This window comes from Empidonax traillii, unplaced genomic scaffold (genome assembly GCF_003031625.1).
Source record: "Empidonax traillii isolate 1590-97213 ecotype Southwest subspecies unplaced genomic scaffold, ASM303162v1 scaffold332:size1087224, whole genome shotgun sequence".
Classification (NCBI taxonomy): Eukaryota; Metazoa; Chordata; class Aves; order Passeriformes; family Tyrannidae; genus Empidonax; species Empidonax traillii.
The window spans coordinates 454,773-476,609 of record NW_020955525.1 but is presented as its reverse complement, the minus strand read 5'-3'; the positions used below and the strand labels follow the sequence as shown (position 1 = coordinate 476,609).

General features: G+C 34.8%; 1 protein-coding gene across 1 annotated transcript in view; it reads left to right on the top strand.

Moving 5' to 3' along the window:
- IMMP2L (inner mitochondrial membrane peptidase subunit 2) overlaps positions 1-20,953 on the top strand; it is a 419,265-nt gene extending 398,312 nt beyond the window's left edge. The window contains exon 6 of the mRNA XM_027891847.1: positions 20,461-20,953. Within this exon, the coding sequence (XP_027747648.1) occupies positions 20,461-20,580 (120 nt within the window). The 3' untranslated portion in view covers positions 20,581-20,953. The remainder of the gene's footprint in view (positions 1-20,460) is intronic.
- Positions 20,954-21,837: the final 884 nt, after the last annotated feature.

Here is a 21,837-nt window from a genome sequence, read left to right as displayed (position 1 = left end):
GAGTTGGACTCGATGATCCCTTTTGGTCCCTTCCAGCTCAGCATATTCCATAGTTCTGCAAGTCGGTTTGCTCCTAAGCTGAAAGATTTTAAGATCTTTTTCCTCAAGGTACAAATTATAACAGCAGAAAATGGCTCTTTAGAAGTAATATTATTTACTTGCTGTATCCTAGGGGAATAAAACAAATAAATGAAGGAAGGAAAGTGGTTGGCCTTTCACAGCCCCATAAATGACTCATTGTTCAAAACAATTTGAGATGTCAAAGGTACAAGACTGCATACTGTTACTTAAGAAATTACCTTCTTTCATATGTTACTGTATTCTCCTTATTTCATGGTTATTTTTGCTTGATCTATTTTTTCTTTTTCAGTGTTTCAGGCGAAGAAAAAGATATTCTCTTTATTCTATTAGAGAACAGATACTTCAAGACACATATTAGAGGTCACTAAATAGGGAAAATATAAGTTTCTAACTGTCTTGCTTACTTTTATTATCTATTATTGATTTATCATAGAATCATAGAACTATAGAATGGCCTGGGTTGGAAGGGTTCTTAAAGATCATTTATTTCCAACTTTAGTTCCTTTGTAAAAAGTCTCTCACCAGCTTTCTTCTAGGCCTCTTTAGGTACTGGAAGGCTGCTTTCAGGTCTCTCCAGAGCCTTCTCTTTCCAGGCTGATCAATCCCAACTCTCTCAGCCTCTCTTTCATAGGAGAGGTGCTCCAGCCCTCTGATCAACTTAGTGGTTCTCCTTGAACTTGCTTTAGCAGATCCATATACTTATGTTGGGGGTCTACTGCGTGGCTTTTTGGGATTTTTTTTAAACTCATTATTGGTGTTTGCAGATATTCTGGAAATTTACCTTTAACACTTTTTTTCCCCCTGAGGTTTCTATAAAATTGCAGGAAACTGTAGGAAGTTTTGATCAATCCTAGGCAATCAGGCAAATTGCAACTGGCCTCATATCAGCAGACAGATGGTCACCAGTTGTGTATAAAGTAACAACACCAGCATTAGGATTTAAATATTACCTGACTACTTAAAGGAGGTTTGCTTTGAGAAGGGAAAGGATTCTCTCTTGCAGTTAAGGGGGAAAAGCGCTTTTAACTTTACATAATAGTTTAAAATAAAAAAAATAATAAATTTTGCTATAGTTCTTAATATAGTGCATTTCATAATACTTTATGGCTTGCCCACTGTAAAGGCTTCTTTTTCCTGCCTCTAGGTATAACCATGAGAGATGTAATATTCTATGTATTTCTAAGAAGATGTTTCTAATGGAAACTCTTTTTACACAAAGACTTTCTTCATCATCTTACCATAAAAGTGTTGAATTTGAATCTTGCAAATCTACTGAAACATTGACTTATTTATAAATCTTATTTATAAATTTTGTAAGGGTGCATAGTACAATGAAAAAAAAGCAAAATATTAGATAAATGGATTATCTTACTAGAAATGATGATTTTATCAGGGTCTTTGAGACATTCAGATTTTCCATGAAACTGATAGTTTTTTTAATGCAAGGTCACAGCAATTTTCCAGGATTATTCTTGGAGAAATTATACCTATAAGATATTTAACCACATTTTCCCCTGGTCAGTAGATTACTTCCACTTTTATTTTAACATGCATGCAATGATTCATGCACTCACGTGCTCCCAAATTTATTGTTAAATTTTCCTCCCTATAAGAGCAAAGCTGGTTTCCCAATGAAGATACAAGCTTGGACTTGTACAAATGAAAATAGGTGGTATGGATTTATATAGGAAATTATAGATTTTGCAGTTGTACAGTTTGTTAGGCTGGGATTTGTTGAGTCTAGAGATGCCAGTCATTTTTACTCTAAGTAATTACACTTTATAGACTGATTATTACAGTGTATTAAAAAGGATCAAAAATTAAAATGGTCAGGCACAACAAGAAGGCTGTGGATTACGTGCCTCTTCCAGCAAAAATAATGTTAAATAAAAAGAGAAAAAGTGAAGGTGACTTCTACTTAGTTCTTGGTGTTTGTGAAAGATGAAGTGCATTTTAATTCACAGATGGAACAGCATTTCTAAATTATCCTAAAATTAGTATCTCCTTGAAGAGATGAATATCACTGTTAAACAGAGAGCTCCCTGATGCATAAACAGTGATAGCTGCCTTGCTGTGCAGTCTAATCTTTGCAAAAAGTTGAAGCTTACCCAGCTGAGGAACTCTGAGGACCTTCACTGGATCCTCTTAACAGTGCCAACAGTGCCAGCCTTTCTACAGTCTTTAATGCCTTAGGTCCCCATTACTTTTTAAAAAAATGTTACAAATTCTGTAGATATCAAAAATGGTGACTTATTTTAAAAAATTCTTTGTGGGGAGGGGGGTGAATTTTAGGGTAAGTTGATGACTTCGTACAAACACAGTAAACACTTGAAAATCTGAGGTTACTTTTAGTACATGCCATTCTTTGATTTTTAGTTGGAAAGGCTACAGTATTCTAGGAACTGTACCTTCATCACTTGTTCCAATTAGCTGTAAAAGTCTCAGTTGTTGATCTGCTTGATCATTGTTGTTGTTTTCACAGAAATAGTGCCCTGATTCCTTTTAACCTGCCTTAAGATCTCCCTCTGAAGCCTTATTTCTCAAGATAATGTTCAAGTTGACTTTCATTTTTCCCTTGGGCAAGTCTGTGATGGTACCAAGTGACTGCTGATCAGATGATTCAGTTTTCCTTGCCTCAGTCTGCTTCTGAGGAGAGTAGTGACTCTTCCAAAGTAACATACACAGCCAGTATGGATTCTTCTGTAATTCATTGAACAGAATAAAGTGCAAGGAAGTTATATTAAAGACAATTATTTTCAGAGAAAAATCATTAACTTCTTGAAGAAACAGAGCTTGAGCATAAATCTTCCAGTATAACTACTTTATTTTTTCCCCACTTTTCTTGTTTGTTTTGCTTGGGTTTGTTCTATTTCAAATTGAAAATATAAAGCTCTAGTTTATTAAAACCTAAGAAATACTGTGAAAAATGAAACTTCTAATCTCTATTATCTTAATGGAAGAGTTAAATTTTTAACCATAAATTACTTAATTAACATTACATGTGACTTAATTAACATTACATGTTACTTAATTAACGTTACATGTTAATTAACCTGGAGTAAAAATAGGCTCCATTGTCAACTAGAAACCTGACACTGACTTTACCCTGTATCTAGAAATAAAATAAAAATACACCATTATTATCCCCATCTTTCTTTCTTTTTTTTTTTTTTTCCTTTTCCCCAGCTATTTCTTATGTTGGAAAAGCTCTTGATAAATTTTGCATATGATACTTGTTTTAATATCCATGCATTCTGGATAGTAAAATCAGTATGTAGGCTGGATACACAGAGTCCTCTAAAAGCAGACAAAACTCAAACTTTCTCTAGCACACCAGCTTCTGATATTTTCCAGCAATTATTTCTGCATCTCACGATTGTATCTGTGCCAGTGAATCTTCAATATATATTTATTCTTCACTGGCAGCAGATTGCTCAGGCTTCACATAAAAGATCCAATCTTAAAGTACTTTCAGATGAAGTTCTTTTGACTGTGAGTAGTATAGAGTGACTGACTCATTTCAGATGTGGTCCCACAGAGAAAACATGGCATATCTACGGTATGGGAAGTGGAATCTAATAAAGAAAACCTGGGAATTGAGGTCAAATTGAGAGTTTTTTCAGAAAGAGAAAATGATGTGATTAAATGCTAGCAAAAAAATCTTTGGGTTTAATGTGTTATGCTTGAATTCTGAAATGAATATTTTTAATCTACCTTTGCATCACTGATTTTTTTTTTATATTTTTTTTTTTTTTTTGGTGGCAGTATGTTGCCATGGTTAGAACAGAAGCAGTGTACAACAATGCCTTTGTGATGGCTGAGATGAGGTGATTTCTTCCTCTGAGCTTTGCAGCTTCCTGAGCAAACCATTTTAAAGCAGCAAAACTAGATATAACAAATGCGTTATTTAGACAGGTTTTGCTACATTTTATCAGACTACCCCAGGGGACTTTGGCTTTACCATTCTTATATTCCCTCACTTCCAGAGCTGTCATGTAATATAATGGTATTTAACAAATTGCATTTGGAACCTGATTCTGCTCAAGGTCACAAAGATTACAAACCCTGTAACCTATGCTCTGTAATCAACCTGCAGTTATTACCGCTCTCCTTTAGCATTGTATAAAAAGAAGGACTTCCGAGAATTTTCTGAGGAAAAAATCCTCACATATTATTCATTAAACTAGGAAATGCAATATCAGTTACTGTATTCTGGTCCTGGTCTGGTGAAGGGAGCTTTGCTGTTGTCTTCTCTAAATATAGTACCAAGTAATTTAGGAAGCTAATGTAATGTCAGACGATGCCTTGCATTTATTTCCAGCATATCTTTTGAACAGATGGATTTTACTGGAGAACATTACATGATTTTGAAGTCAATATAAAAGCCCAGATGTTTTTAATCTAATTGCAAGCCTTGAACAGAGACACCCAAATTAATAGCACGGTTGCCTAGACTCCCTCTACTGTCAAGGGAGAGCAATGGAGGGAACTGATACAGCTTACCTCTGGTCTACATCACTGTGTCAAGGTCCTGTCTTCCCACTGGTCATCTACAGAGCTTAGCACGATTTTCAGTTTAGGCTACTGAGTTAGGTTGGAGAATCCAAGCTTGATGAATTTCTCATGGGATTTCAGGAGTATGCGGAGAGAGGGTCTAATAAACAAAAAATTCAATCAGTCTTCACTTAACCTCAAGTCTTATACATAAATATTTTCTCAAACTCAACTTTATCATTTTAATTTACTAAATTTAGTATGTATTTTAAACTTCTCCAAATAAACTTATTACCTTAACAGTAATCACTGCTCTCTCACATTTATGTTTTGGACATCAAAGCACTTCAGCACAAAGTATTAATTGTGAGGTTAAATCAATCTTTTTTCTGATGTGTCACTCCAGGACTTGTATTATGTTAATTTGTGGCTATTAAAAGCTCTAAGGTAATGGATTTATTATCCCACACATACAAGTGCCTCCTTTTGGGCCAGAGAGATGTTCATGTAGAGAGTCTCTCTAAAAAACACAAGCTTGTAGCATGTATTCCAAATATAGAGAAATTACTTGAAATTGTTCTCTGATGATGGCCATGCAACTTTTCCTACGTAAAGACAAGTATCCTTGAAGGAGGAAAAAATGCAATACTATAAGCCAAGGATGATAGTACTAAAAATCTTTGAATGTCCTACTTCATCCACCCAAAGAGCTCTGAATAAGGGCCTACATATGATTCCTTTTGTGGGTATTTGTTCATATGCTTCAGTAGACAATGAATCATACCAATAAGGTTAAATCCAGTGTCCACTGAAACAAATGCAATTATATCCCTTAAATCTAATAAGCTCTGCGTTAGGCTTGTATATTTTACAGTAGTCTGCACTATATTCTAATGGCTGTCTGAGTGTAATGCCTGTGAGGCAATTGGCTGCACACTACTCATATCTTGTCTTACATAAATGAACAGGAGATTCAGAAATTTCAGAAAGCGCAAATGTTCCTCCTTGTTTGCATAAGGCTTTGTTCTTTTTGATAAACAAGTTAGTTCTCTAAACAAGTCCCTCAGGCCAGTTACACTTTTTAATGCTGAAAAGAATTTTTTTAGAAGCATTCACATTTCTGTAACAGAAATCTAAATATTTGAGTTCTGGGGTTTTTTTACCCTTGGAAAACTTAGAATTCCTCTTAATTTTTCCCTTCTTTTTTTACCCTATGAGTAGGAGTATGCTTACATAGCAATTCAGTAAGTACCATGAAAAACAGTGCCTGTGTAATAGTGACATGCATAAATCTATTTGCTGCAAGATCTCATGTTTTTCAGGTAAGTCCTGACAAGCTGTGGGATTGTTACATGTTATGCCTTTTAGAAGTAATAGTCCTCATCAAAAGCAAAATGTAGTACAATACTAAACTGTCATTTACTTGTATCACAGTAATAATACTGTTAATACTTGTTGCTCACACTGTTCTATAAATTAATATTTGAAACCTGCAAAATTCAGGAATTGAAGTTTGACATCCCATATTTTACAATCTTCCATAAATCTGTTGTTGTCTTTTTTATTTTATTTTATTTTAAGCTCTCATTTTACAGAAGAAATTGAATAAATCAGATGTCCTGGTAAATGAAGAATAGCACTGGTTTACAGGAATAGTCCTTTCAAATTTACAGCACCTAGCTTTCAAGTTACTAATCAATTTGAGGAAAGGTTCCAGACTCCAGTCAATGTTTAAATTACACATGACAATACAACATCAAGAAATTCACAGCTCATTGTGGCTTTTTATATAAACATGTATCATTACTTTAAAAAAATCATATATATATATATATATATATATATTTATATATGTAAAATTGACTCTGGGTAGCTATGTAGCTTTACTTTCTCTAGTGAAACCCAATGGCAACAACTAGTCACTTAAAAAGCCTTAAACACTATTATCACAATAAAGAAATTACAAAAAAATTTCCAGGCTTAACTTTCATCACTGACCCTAGTTTGTTTAATAAAGACAATCTTTTTTTTTTTTTATTTTGACGTTTAATAATAATTTGATTTATTGTCATCTAACTGAATTTCTGTCGAATAGCAAATAAATATTGTTACCAAAAATAATTTTGATGATTTCATTAGCAAACGTTTTCAAACACTCTTCACTTGTCCTATTTATGAAAAATGAAGTGCACTTCATATTTATGAATATCTTTTTAAAGATAGTTTTTATACTACACTTTGAAGGCTGAGAAGTTTTAAGAACCTTTCCTTTAATCCTTGCCATACTCTTAAAATAGCAAAGCAAAACAAAAACTCACACCCAAGCTTTCCCTATGGGTGAGATGTCATGAGAAACATGTTGATTCCTGAGTGATAGAATGTGACACACTCCAAATCCAAAAAGAATTTTACACAAAAATGTCATAGCTCATCATGTTAGTGTCTCTGTCAAACAGAGGAAAATTAAAGCTTCATGAGCAGTTGGTTACCTTTTCTGTCCAATTTATGGCTCTCTTACATTGTAACAGTGGCATTCGATAATGGAGAAGTTGGAGGACACAGAGTAAGTAATTAATGATTTTCTAGTGTTAAGATAATGTCAACATGTCAGGAACTAGGAGGGAAAAGGAAGGAAAAAGTACTTGTGGTAACAGAAATTTTAAATGTATTTTTTTCAAGAGAATAATAAAAATGTCACTATTTAGTGCTCAACAGGGCCTATGTATCAAGCATAAATTTATGTGACAGGCTGTCATCTAAACATTGTTTCTAACATGGCTTTAGGATCCAATCACAAGTTATTTATAAGCTATCATTTTTAATTACTTACAAATAGTTCTGATGAACATGGTTCAGAATTTTGATATTTTAAACTCTTCTCAAAAACCTCATTAAATAAGGATTAATTTTGACATGATTCTAAGTAAGAAATTTCAAACGATAATCATCAAACAGGCTCAACCTTGTTTGTGTAGCAGCAATAAAATTGGTTCAAGTAAGATGCAGTTTGAATTAATAGAGATTCTGATATCTTTATTAGTTGCTTCATGTCTGTAATGCTCAACAAAAGGAACATTTTACACGTGTTTTGTCTTTATGTAAATGAATATGGATAAAATACTAAAGAATGGTAAGTGGATACTGAACTTTTTTGATCATCATAGCTTTGAGAAAGATGACTTTAAAAAGAATGTCTCAATTTCTGTGTATGTATATTTTGAAGTACACTCTGTCTAGCATTTTCATCAGCTCAAGGGCTCGGTTTAGCATTTTCAGAAATGAAAATAAGTGATTAAGGAGTGCTGATAGTAATACCATAGTACAGGATAGTAATAAATTTAAATAAACATAGAGTCATAGGGGCTGGGCATGGGGACGTTTTACTTAACAGAACTGGAATGTATTATAACCTCAACATTTGAAAACCAAAAAACATTGAACTTTCTTTTAATCACTAAAGCTAATAAGTGAGGCCCACTGAAATATTTCTGAAAATAAACCTCTTTTATTATTTTCCTCTTTCTGTTATGTTTTCTGAACAGTTATAGTGTATAAAATACATATTCTACAAATTTCATGTACATTTTACCTCTATTTTGAGGAGAATCCCAAGTTCTCTTTAAAATGCCTTACTCTTTATGATTTAAAAGCTGACTATAACAATTTTCTTTTTCTTTGCAATCAGACAGGTGACATGGCTTTCCTGAATCTAAATGAGATTTGAAAATGTAACAAGGGAGATAAGGCATGCCCCATTAATCTCAATTAAAGTCTAATCTAGGGTGGTGTTCTATGGCCAGAGAATTAAATATTTGTTCAATGCCACCGGATTTAGATTTTTGTTGGAGTATTTACCTTTTGGCTGAACTTTGAAATTATTTCTGTGTCCCTTGTTGTCCACATTCTGCTTGTGATTATGCTTTGCTCTCGAGCCTCCCTCATAACAAACCTTTTGGTGATTTACAGTGGATTCCCTTCCCATTGTGTAATGGAGTTATGCAGCAGAGAGTCTGGAAACTGGAGCTGGGTCCTACTGCGCCCAGCAATTGAGGAAGGTTAGTTATTTCTTATGCCTGGGGAATGCTACCAGGCAGCAACTAGGATGTCTTGCAGATGAATAATTGAGGCCAGCTGGCACACAGGTGGGAAGGCTAACAAACCTGCCAGAATGGCACCACAGGAGAGGTCACTCAGGAGCTGTAGCCAGACTTAAGAGGGAGGAAAGTATCAGGATTCTATCCAGGTACAATCTGTACATAAAAAGTACCTTACGCAAATGTGTACTAAAGGGCTTTAGAATAGCTTTGAATTATTTTCAGCTGAGATCTTGCAGGCAGTATAAAGAAAGATGATGTAAAGTAGTATTCTGAGATTGAAGAGAGAGCTGCCTTGCTGCAGAACCTAGCAGGTGCTGCATTGGACTCTGCTGTTGCCATGGATGTTCAAGGTTAGTCTTGCTCCATATAAATTTGCAGCTCTTGCTCCCCTATTTAATGTGTTAGTACTAACTGGGAATGTTTTCTAGTTGCAGCTAATGCTCACTGAATTTGTATCATTACTGATATCTGGGGAGGAAGTCTTCAAACTTCTAAGTGCTAGTTGTTCAAGTAACTCTAAACTCTTGCTTACTCCAATTCTCTTGAGAATCTGGCTCTGCATTTCTTCACATTTCATAAGAACCACACTTTATCATTAGCTACTAACCTCCATCTTCTTACTTGCTGAGTTTAGAGAATCATGATTTTGCCCAGTGATATATATTTCACTCATGCTTAAAATCACAACCTCAAGTCAACAAACACACAATGTGGCAGCCTCCAGTTTAAGACTGATCAGCTCTTGAAATGATCTAATAGTGCTACCACTTCTGACGCCAAGGCAGCTTCATATTTATCTCTGTCTGTGTGTGGCTCCAGACGGCATGAAAGCTTGGGTTACTGTAAGAAATTTGGAATAAAGCATGGAAGCCTTTCCTTGTAGGTTTGGAGGTTTGCCTGTTCAAGAGTAATGTGCATTAGATTCATTGAACAAGAAAATACAGAAAATATTTTGGAATAAAGAGTGGAGAGTTCTTATCAAGCTCAGACTGGGTTGCTTAAGCTGTGCAGTCATGGGAGAACAAAGATGCTGCAGGGAAGCTGCCAAACGTGTGTTGCAAAAACAATTGCGTCTTTCCATTGCCTTTACCTATAGCTAATGGAAATTTAGTACTCTAGCAAGCTAGAAGATGAACTATTAATAATGATCTCATTAAAATATAGGGCAACTTTTTTTTTCTGCTTTGAGTGCTAAGATCCTGATGAAGAAAAAACAGCTCAGTAAATATACAGAAATATATTTTCTCCAGAATAGGCTGATGAAAATGTATCAGACTTTGCTGTCTGCACATTTTACTACTGCTGTCTCCTCAGCTAATTGCAGAGACAGTACTTGGATCTTCAGGCATCGTAGCAATGGTGATGGATACACAGTCTGCTGCTGACAAAAATGTGATTTTTGTCCCCCAAAACACTGAGGTACAAAATAAGGACTGGATTTGCAGCATATTTTGAATACAAGTGTGTTATAAAAGTGAGCACTTAAAAGGAATTTTAATCACATTGATTTTCTTACTGGAAGTAAAAGAGCTCCATGTAATGAATTAGTGTTAGGGGTGTTAAGTTTTAACATTTATAATTTTCAGATCCTAAATGTGCTAATTCTTTTCCTGTACTGATGACCTGGCAGTCCTGTGTGGTTATATCTTGCTAAAATAGCTTAATAGCTACATATAATCTGAAAAATTGAGTAATTTAAAGAGTTAATAAATCTAGATCATCAGCTCACTGGAAATTATTTTTTTTTACTTAATTTTAATAATGTGCTGAAGTGTATTACTTGAATATTTAAAGTTCAGTACATACTTTGCTGAACTATGGCTTGATTGTGATTATGAGAGCATATGTTACTAAATATGCAGGCAACTGAATTCATTAGTCTTCACAACTTTCTTGCTTACTGTGTATAGCTTTGGAGCAATTGTTTATTTTTCCTTGAGATAAATGTAGAACTTAATGGTAAAGTAGTGGATTAAATTGTGTCTATTGGGTTTGTGTGGCCAGGTTCTGCTGGGGGGAGGGTGGGACCATACAGGGTTTTCTTCTGTGAGAAGCTGTGTGAAGATGGCTAGAGCTCATCTAAAATGGTAAATTTTGTCAAGATAGCCATCTCTTATGTCCAGCATAGCCAACGCCAGTCAGCTCCAAAATGGACTTGTCTCACACTGGATAATGTGGAGGATTGTCTCCCATGGGAAGAACCTCACACTGGAGCTGGGGAAAAGTTCTTCTCCTGGGAAGGAGCAGCAGAGACAATGTGTGATGAACTGACTGGAGACCACATTTCTGGTCCCCCTGCACTGCTGTTGTGGGAGAAGGGAGAAAATTTGTGAGTGAAGTTGAGCCCAGGAAGAAGGGATGGGTGGGGGAAAGGTGCTTTTAAGATTTGGTTTTATTTCTCAATACTCTTTCCTGATTTGATTGGAAATAAATCACTTTCCCCAAACTGAGACTGTTTTGCCTGTGATGGTAACTGGTGAGCAATTTCTACCTGTCCTTGTCCTGACCCATAAGCCTCTTGTTACATTTACTCTCCCTTGTCCAGTTAAGGAGTGGAGTGATAGGCTTTGGAAGGCAGGTGGCCTCCAGCCACAGCTGGTTACTGTATTTGGCTTAAAATGAAGGTAACTTTTTTTATTTGAAACATTGTAGCCTGTGACTGTTATTTGGTTTATAGTATTCTGTGTTGCTCTGTAAGGATGCATCAAAGAAGGCTAGAGAGCAAGGGAAAAACAGGAAAAATGAATTTGGTGAGTGTGTGCCAAGAAGAATACTGACATCCCAAAGAGAGGAATGGGAGAACTCTAGTTGTCTACAAAACTTCTTTTCCTATGTCCTAGTGAATTTTAGACGAATATTATGTTCCTTTGGAAGGTGTAGCAGAAGACTTTGAAGAAGCCTGTGCTTTTCTGAATGAGAAGACACAGTGGCCTGTAGAGGTTTCCTGGGATATCTCAAATGACAGAAGAAAGTACCTCTCCTTAAGCCAATTAACGGGACCTCTAATACAAGAATCGGGGAGCTCATATATAGTCTCCTCCCATTCTTCCTTGTTTTTGGGATGTCCCCATAACTAGAGGGAGCTGACTGGTGCTCCCCTGCCCCTCCTCTCCATCAGTCTACTGGGGCTGCTGTTGCACAGGACAGGCCTGGGAACTTGATCTGTTGTTTTACTGCTCTGTAAAACTGCCTTCTCCGTAACCACAATTGTTCCCTCACTGAGGGGCATTTCTGTGGAAAATTAAAAGTAATTTCACATGTGATATGCGCAATCCTTGTAGACTCAGAATTGCATGAAAGAATTGCAATAGTATTTGCTTAAGGATAAATCTTGATAAGAATATATATCTTGTTAGACTTCTGATTTTTTTTTTTTTTTTTGGTGAAACTTGTTTTTCTCTGCAAGACCTGTTATGCCATTATCCTAAGCTAATCAAGAGTGAACTAAAGAAGAAAAAAGTGAATGTGGATTAGAGGATTAGTTATGTAGGATGTGGAAATTATATTCATAAGTATATAGTGTCAATTTTTTAATAATAATTTTTGTTATGAAGTGAAAGGATAGCTATATGACTTGAATTATACCAAGAAGCCTTGTATTTTGACAAATGTCACAATATTGTATAAAAACATAATGCTAAATAATTGTAAGATTCACTAAGGAAAATATTAATGGTTTTGAGAGGTTTTTTCCAAGTAAAGGCTGGGTTTAATACATTTAATCTGCTTCTACATAGTTTTAACAAAAATACAGAATAAATCAGACAAAACCAAGAAAGTAAGTATTTAATATTCTTAAATTCATAACTATTATTACAGCTATATAGGAGAAAAATATTTGTATATATTAGAAGTGTTTATGTGTTTTTTTTCCAGTAAATCAACTTAGGAAGATTACATATACAGAATTATCTTGATGAAATTTACCATTTTAGATGAGCTCTAGCCATTCTCACACAAAGAGCTCTATTAAAAAAACTTTTATAATTTTAATAACATATCATGCAGCTATTTAATGACATTTTGATATCCCAACTGCTCATGAATATTTACTCCCCATTGCTTTTCACAGCTTATATTGCCAACAGCATGTTTTCTGTAAGTCAAACTGTTTCTGTACACCATTTTAGAAGAAAATATAGGCAAGCCTCACAGTAGGATTTTTAAAAAATATTTAGTTAAATGGAATACTCTATTGAACATTCATCCTTTTAAGGTAAGAGGAAATCAAAATTACTTTATTAAGAATGTTGCAACAACTTCATTTGTATCAGATTAAAACTAAAATTGAAAGATGCGATAAAATGTGTAGAAGCAGTGAGCAGGCTGATGGATCTGTTTGCTTAACATGCAAGCTCCTGTCACTGAAAATCTCTGAACAGTTCTCCTAGCTTTAGAAAAGGCCTGCTTTGCCCAGTAACAGTTGTACTATTATAAGCTCTTGTACAATTTTGTTTTAATTAAGAGGTAATTTCTCACCTATTCCCTTGAATTAACTTTTCTTTCTACTGTTGGCATTATATGTCTTTTTTTTCCTTTCTTCCCTCAGCATTTGATAATTACTGTAACATGCCCTTGACTGACTACCAGGTATCTGACAAGGAAAATTTAAGATAATGGACTTGCCCATATGCCTGGGATTTGCTGCTCCCAGTGCTGTCCCATCACAGTTCTCACAGATGGAGCATCCGAGGCTGGAGCTGCTCCTAATAGACAGACAAGGCACCCATGAGATGAGGTGTTCTCCATGATATCTTGTGGTGTTGATGCTTCTCTAAGTTCATAAATAGCCCTGATTTTTGACCCATGAGATCAGGTACTTTTCTGAGCTTTTAGAAAGTGTATGAAGAATATAAAGTAGATGCAAGAGATAATTATTTTTTTTTCACATCACTTATCTTGAAGAAGAATTTGAGTGTATCTAGAAATTGAAGCCTATTATTTTCTTCTACAGTAGGACTCCTTTCTTTCCTTAGTTATCCTGAATGAGTCTGAAATGTCATTTTTCCCAGCTTGCATGCACATGATCCCTGGAACAGCTGTGGAATTCCACAGAAATTTGGTGTAATTTCACCTGTCAGCTTGTTTGCTCAGCTTTGCGATACTAACCACTCATTGTTAGGGATTGCTTTATCTATGAGAGTGTGGTGGAAGCAGAGCAGGAACACATCAGGGCTCTCCCCTGTATTGCACAGAGTGACACAGTGAATCTCCATGGCCAGGGCACTGCTGGGATTTAGATGTCTGGCTCTCCTGGAAGCTCAGAGAACTGCAGAAAAAGGACAACAGGGCAGAAGGCATGGCTGCCTCTGCTTGAGCATCAGCCTGTGGGGATGAGTTGGGTCTGTGGAGGAGCAACGTAGTGGGAGGAGAAGTTCAGACCCTGAGTAGTTTGTGAGGTCTTGAAGGCACTTGTTTACTCCTTCCCCTTCACAGTGTACCACTGAGTTTGCCAAAGCTTTAGACTGAAACTAAGTGAATAATGCACAGCAGTACCAAACTGGAAATCAACTTAATTTGTAATGTATAGTCGTTCTGTGTAGTGCCCTAATTGTTTCGTCAAGAAAGACAATACACATAATCAATATCACTGCAGTAAGCTGAAAAATGTCACTAAGTCTTACATTCTTCTGACTGTTGTCACTGACACAATATGTTGCTGAACAGGAATTCACATTGAAGGCTTTTAGGTAGTCCTGAATAATTAATATGCATAGATTTTGGAATTAGCTAATACTTTTTCGGTGAAGATAATAAATGTGTTTTAATAATTGTTTCCTGCCACTTGATTTATCAATTCTTAAAATATCGAATTGCAAATATATTATGGCTTTTTATGTGGGGCTCTTTCATGAGAGCTGTTAGTAGATTTTGTTTTTCTGTTGAGTTATGTGACTTAGTGACAATCCTATTTAGTCTGGGAACTTTGTGCATCATCCTGTGAAATGTTAAAAAGCTTTTAAGTTTTAAATGATATTTATGTATATGCAGTATGCAAAGTACATCATACTGTGTGCTAACCAAATGCTTTCACCATTTTTATTACTAGAAATCTAAAATAAATAAGAGATTGGTTTATAAATCCTTTGGAAGACCTATTTAGTGTAATAGTTCTTTTAATCATAAGCAAGAAAGAATATTTATTGATTGCTATATGTACTGAAGAAAAAAGAGTAATAGTACAATGTAATATGCTAACCTCTATTTTTAAAAAGTGTCTTTGGAAAAAACAGAAAAAACTTGTGAAGGAGTGAAGAAGTTAATTAGCTATGGTGTCCTTTTCAATAATATATCCATGACAATTCCAAGAAAATACGCTGAGATAGAATTCAGCTCATGGAATTCTTGTACCAAGCCTGTTACTGTTTAATTTAATCAATGGCATTGACAGCTGACTTCTTCGAGTTGAATAAAAGATACACTATTTTATACTGAATTCATTTAAATCTGCACTACTCCTATGAATTTAAATTATGATTCAATGTTAACTAGTCTTTGCACATCTAACTGTAGAAAAATCTCATATGTAAAATAGAACATATTTTCAGTGCCTTTTCCCTACCTTTTCCTCTTTTGCAACTTTAGGCTTAACATAAGCCTGTAGACATGATACAGCGATGAAAATGCAACCCAATTATTTTGATATTTCGTACATTTTTTTTCAGTTCAATCAATAACCTAAGTTTTTACTACAATGCAGTGACTGCTCACCTCTTCTCATATGAATAGTTTAAATTTCAAAACCATATTGGATTGGAGCAGTCACATTTGTTATACTAATTTCAGACATCCACTCTGTGCTAACATGGAAATTTTATTCATTCTGGGAATCAAGCATTGAATTTGAAATATATTTCTTTCTTTTACATGTTATTTTGTGATTATCTGCACATATATGTGAAATTTGCATCATATATGAGTGCCTATTTTCACTGTTTAAAACTTTCTTAAAGATAAAATAATTGTCATTTACGCGTGTTCAGATTTTTAAAATATATTTTTTATCTAAATGAGCTCTTCTAAATTTGATAACTAATAAGGACCTTTATTGATTATACACTAGCACTGTGAAAGAAAGCACATATGGGATGTTTTATCTGTAGCTGGAGCTGCTGCTTTAGCTATCAAACTAATGGAACTATAATAGAACACTTAGTAAGAAAATTAATGGGCTGCATTCTTTCCTTTGTCACTAGACCTGTATGGCTCCATTAGGTCTGATTTGTTCAGTTAGAAGAAGAAAGAACGATGAATATGCCAGCACTTCACTATGTATTATCGCTCTTCTTGTATTCGTGAGCTAGTTGACATCTTGTTATGTCAACCTTCAGTGAGATATGTTACATGTGTTATGGTATGGGTTTATTTACAAAAGAATCTATTGATTCTCATATTTATGTTATTCTTAGATTGATAAAAGAAGGAGGTGGAGGATATATGTTTCTTCTGCCATTGTTCATTATCCCAGATACTTCTCTCAGAGGAATTGGTTTCTCTGGGATTTTACTGTAATCCACATGATTTTATTTTTATTGAGCCCTTTTCCTGCTACTGCACTTGATTGTACTTGTTTCAAAATTCAACCATGTACAAAAGATGAAATGTAAGAGCAATTGTGTTTACTTTCTATTAAAGTATGGATTTTTTGAAGAGACTAATTTACTGGGACAATTCTCTGTGAGACTGTTTTACAGCTACAATCTAATATCAAAACCCAGTGCCACAACCTTTCTTAAAGACAAGCAATCTAATTTGACACAGATAGCTATCCCATGCTATATGTTTTTGTCAGGGTCATAACTGAAACACTGCACAGTTGCCTAAGTGTTTCTATCTTGAGGATTTCTTTGAGGTTTTGGGGGCTGAAATATTCTAGAACTGTTTCTCACCTTTCTCATTACCCTGGTGCCTTTACACAATTTCAACATCTATGCAAATTTGTTATTCCAAGTCTTTCAGGATATCAGTACAGTCCAACTGCAGCTGACTGACAGATGGAATATAGGTAGCAGGGCTATGATCTACTAGATCTGGAAAAATACAGTGAAGCTCTATGCTTTCTAAAATGGTGCCATCTCTAAATCTCCCAGGATTTTTCCATATTAGAGGATTTTTCACCTAGTGTGCATCAGCACCTTTCAGAACTTCTGTGGGGAGTAACTGCTCTCCAGCCAGCACAACGCAGTTTGAATAGACCTCTGCTGCTACAGAATTACTCCCCCCCATCCCCAGTGACTTTGTGTCATAAAACAGAAAATTTGAGAAGAAAATTTTGAATACAGCTGATGTTCCATAGTGCTTACCATGTAAAAGGCTATATTTAAGCTTCTTTAGTGACCCCAGTACATGTAATGAGAATACATTCCTTCAGAGAATAGAAAGTATATTTTTAAACACTATATTTTTTGTATTATCTCTTTTCGGTTTGAGAAAATTTTAATTTTTTGTGTTTCCATGTTCATCATTGGACACAGCATTTCACCTGTGCAATATTGCTAAAATATAACTCAGCTTAGGAGGCTAAAGCAAAAGTTCCTCTATAAAACCAGAGGCTGATATATGCCTATTAAACTATGACTTTCTGCCTGTTGATGAAATTTCTCAAGTATGCAGGTACTGCTATTACATTACTCTTTCAGTGGTACTTTAGGGGATTTGTGCAATTTAAATATTTATTAATGAGACCAGAAGACAGGAATATTGAAAGGAATATTGATATTTTTCTAGGCTTAAGTATGATAAAACAAGATGATTTCTCAGATAGTATTTTTTAGTATTTCTTCTTCTTCAGAAGTATATTCATATTCAAGTACTTATTCTAGTACACCTTCAGAGAGGATTTTCATGTTGATCCAAAGACCAATCTAAGTAGTCTTTAATTCTATGATTCTATAGTTATTACTTCCAATTTGCAAAATGGCCATTTAGGAAGTCTAACTTTAGAAAAAGTGTTAAAGGCTTGGGTTTTTTGGTTCTACATTGCTGCTTCTCAGGTTATATTAAGTGGTGCTGTTCTTCCTTGTTGCCGTGTTGTTACAGCATTTGAAATCTTGGCTGTTTGAACTAGAGCAAAATCAAGAAGGTTTAGGAAAAAAAAGAAGCAAGGAGAAATCTGTATGGAATTCTGTGAACTCACAACTAGGAGCTGCAGTACTTGAATTTCGCACTTTGGCTAAACTTTACATGCTCAGGAAAAGCTGAATACCCTTGTTAGGGTAACATATCTAGACTTTTCCTTTTCTTCAGATCCAAACTGAACACCTGTATTTCCACAGAAATTTCTATGTGCTCCACTGCATGCTACATGTATACAGGATTCTTATCCAGTCTGAATGCTGCTTTTCCCATTGTGGTGATGTATTTTGGTACGAGGGGAAGTGAAAAGTATTGTCTCTAATAAAGCTGCATTTATCCCAATCTGTTAGGACAGAATGAGCAAGATTGTTGTAAATATCACTGCAGATAGCACTATCAGTCTTAGAATTATCTTTTCCTAATGCAGTGCCAGAACTAATCAGTCTCCATAGAACTAACATACTAAGAACAAGCAGACTCTGAGGAAATATGCTTTTATAACGGTAACAGTTTAAAACTGTATTATTATTCAAAACTGATTTTGCAGATAAAATTGCTGTGTTAACAGAGTGACTTCTCAGTTATTCAAATTAATATTTAAAGGTTAATTAAAAAAACACAAACACAAACCTTAACAGCTTATGGACAATAATATAGATTCAATTCAATATATTGGCTTGTATCCAGAGCAAGAATAACAAATTGATCATAATGTAGAAATAAACCCTAACTATTTAGATTGCTGGCATCTCCTACTCATGTCTATAAATATGTTCCTCAAAGAATGTATACCTTTAAAGTACTGATTTTTCCTATAGTTAAGACAGTGTTTCAAGGGAGTAAACTTATTTTTTTACTTAAAGGAAGAAAAAATGTCTTTAAGGGAAGTGATTAATTAATAGACTATTTCAGTACTTCACTGTTACAACAGAAAGTGTAGCCTAGCAGTTCATGCTTTGTCCATATCTAACCTTGATTAGGGTGAACTTGTAAACAAGGGCAGGTTATTCTCTGCAAACAATTCTGTTCTTCCTCAGTGAAATTCATGGCTGGTGTGGTAAGTAAAGAATAATAACAGGAGATAGAAAAAGTTATTAAGGTTGTTTGCAAAATTCAAACATAAAGGTGCTTTTAAAGGGAACCTGTAAGTTATTGTAAAAAAAGTCCTATAGCAGCAGTGTAATTTGTTATTTAGTGAAGCCTTTCCATCACCCAAAAATATCTGATTTTCCTTTTTAACTCTAGTCATGTTGTCCTGTAAATCAGGTTTATAGGGAGGAGATTTCTTTATTAGTTTCAGGGTAGATGATGGTCAGTAGCAGTAATCCTCTGGGCAAAATTATTCCCAGCCTGAGCTTAAAACAAGTTTTGATTCATTTATTATATTCTCAGTCTGCTTGCAGACCTCCTGCTGACATCAGTAATAAGCAATGTACTGAGAAAAACACAGAGCTTTGAAAATGAGATGTTATTTGTGTTTGAAAAGAGTATTTTAACATTTTTCTCTGTACTAATGCTGTCAAATTTTACATGCAGCAGTGGGATTTGCTGTGGTTTTATATTTTGGCACCAGCCTGTAATGTGTGTGCTATCATGCTGTATATTCAAGGAAAAAACATGGCAATATTATTTTTCCAGCCTGCTTTTTGGGCTAATTAAGATAAAAGATGTTGTGAATTTCATAAATATTAACCAAACTACATAGAATTATGTCAGGACACAAACAATGTTGCTCAATCCTATTGAAAAAACATTGTCACTTAGCAGCCTGTCCTTTCCTTAAATATAGGAAAAAAGCTGCAATGGATCTGGGAAACAAGTAGTCCCTGCAAGGGATCAAACAAGAGAAATACTGCAATTTTGGTGATCTACTTCAGATTCTTTTAGATATCATGGGTTATTAAGCAACTAAATTATATTCAAGTAATTCAGCACCTGCTTCATCAAGCTACAGAATATGGAATTAGCTATATACTACTTCAGCTTCACTGATTTGATTATGTAGTAGAGAGATACTGGTGAATATACATTAATCCTATGAAATTAAATCAAGAAAATTAGCTGAAGATATTCCTAGGGGACTATTTGATGTCCATTTGCATAAAATGCTGAGTTACCTGCTTACTAAAATCACTTTTTTTTTTTTTTAATGAGAAATGGAATGTAACAGAAGAGCTGAGTTTACATAAAAAATTAAGCAGCAATACACAAGTTCAAACCAGAAGTCCATTTAACTCCTGGCTCTGACAAGAGCCAATACCAGATCATTAAAGCATAAGAATAAAACAGGTATATATTTTTTTCCCGCTGTAGTTCCTAATATGGAGTATAGAGACTATACTGTTACTTTGTTCTTTGGATCCAGAATAACTAATACCCAAAAGCTTTATGGATTACAGAATGTCTCACCTGTTTTGAGCAGCTGTTTTTCATGAAAATGAAAAAACATTCCTATTTCCTTTTTGTAAAGACAGTGCATTTCAACAAGCTGTTTTGAATTCCACAAAATATTTTATCAAAAAAAAAAGAAAAAGAAATTATCACTGAAGAAGTATATGAAGAATTTTCCCCTCATTACATGCATGAGAGAGGACTCAGTTCTCTGCTTTGTATTTTCCCATTGCTCTAACAAATCATCACATGCTTTGTATATTTCACATTTTAATTTATTTCTATTATGTAATAATCTCTCTGGTTTATATTTTGGTTGCAGGTTTCTCTTGGACTTCTGCATGCTCGAGCTACTCATATTCTCTGGCCTCCACAACGCTGGCAGAAGTTACAGCCAGTGCTACCTCCAGAGCGCAAACCGCTGCACAGAGAGCAGGAGTGAGCTCAGTGTTCAGACAGGACACCACTGACATGAAGTTTAACCATCAAGAGTTGCAATGGTTATACCACCACCTGTAAGAGCTTTGCCAAGTGTGCTTTGATATCGGGTATCATATCGTCAAATATGTGCAACATATTACAATTCCAGCTTAAGTGTAAAGTTCTTCAGGGGTTTTTTGTTTGTTTGTTCTGTTGTTTGGTGTATTTTAAAAATCTCAAAAATTATATGTTAATTTGGTTTGAAATAGCTGGTTGTAGAAGGATTGAATGTTCATTTTTTTCTGGGAGCAGTAAAATGCTTGATTTATGTCTGTGCCTGTGCTTCTCTGGATAAGAAACTATTAAAACCTTCAGTAAAATATTTTTATGTTTTACATCCAGCTTGTTTCTTTTGTAACTGAATAGAACCTTTATTAATATAATTGATTGTATATGAAAAAAAACAACAAACCACTCAAAACATAATATACTTTGTCCTATAATTTCTGTTGCTGAACACTTTTTCAATACATTTTACGTTCATTATTAAACTGAGTATGTATTGCTTATTTCTAATTTCATTTTTGGGAGTCCAACTGTTTCTTTGCAAGTTTGTTAATTCTTCTCCTGCACATGATGGACTTGAAGAACCAATGATTCTCTTCCCTTCAGAGCAATCTTTTATGATTTTGAAGACTGTGTCTTAGACTCTGATGACTAAATGATAAACCCAAGCTCTTCCAGCATTTCTCATAGGTCATATTTTTCAGGTTTCTCTAAAATCATACAGTACATGAATGAAGGAATATTGTTTCCTATGTTTACAGTCTGTACTGCTCTTTATAAAGTGTGTATTCGTAACGGCATGCTGTTGATTCATGCTCAACTACAATCCACTGTAACAACTAAATTTTCTGTTAACTTAATCCAGCACGTGTAAAGGTAATTATTCCACTAGAGTCTCTGCTTGAATTCAGATCACTGCACTTTAAAACCATTCTCTAAAACGATGGCAGTCTTCACAACTATCTTCAGACTTAATAGGCATATTCTCTATTCCATATCAATTCATAAACATTTATAAATATATGTATGCAAGTATAAATGAATAAAAATTCCTTGAGGTATGTCACAGCTGAATACTTGGGACATTTAAACTTTCATAGCCTATATAAGGTTAGGTGTATGGTCTCCATACAGACAAAGGAGCCTCGAGGAACAACGGCAGATGTGGGAAGCCAAATAATATCATGATTTAACTCCTTTGTGCCTACTGCAA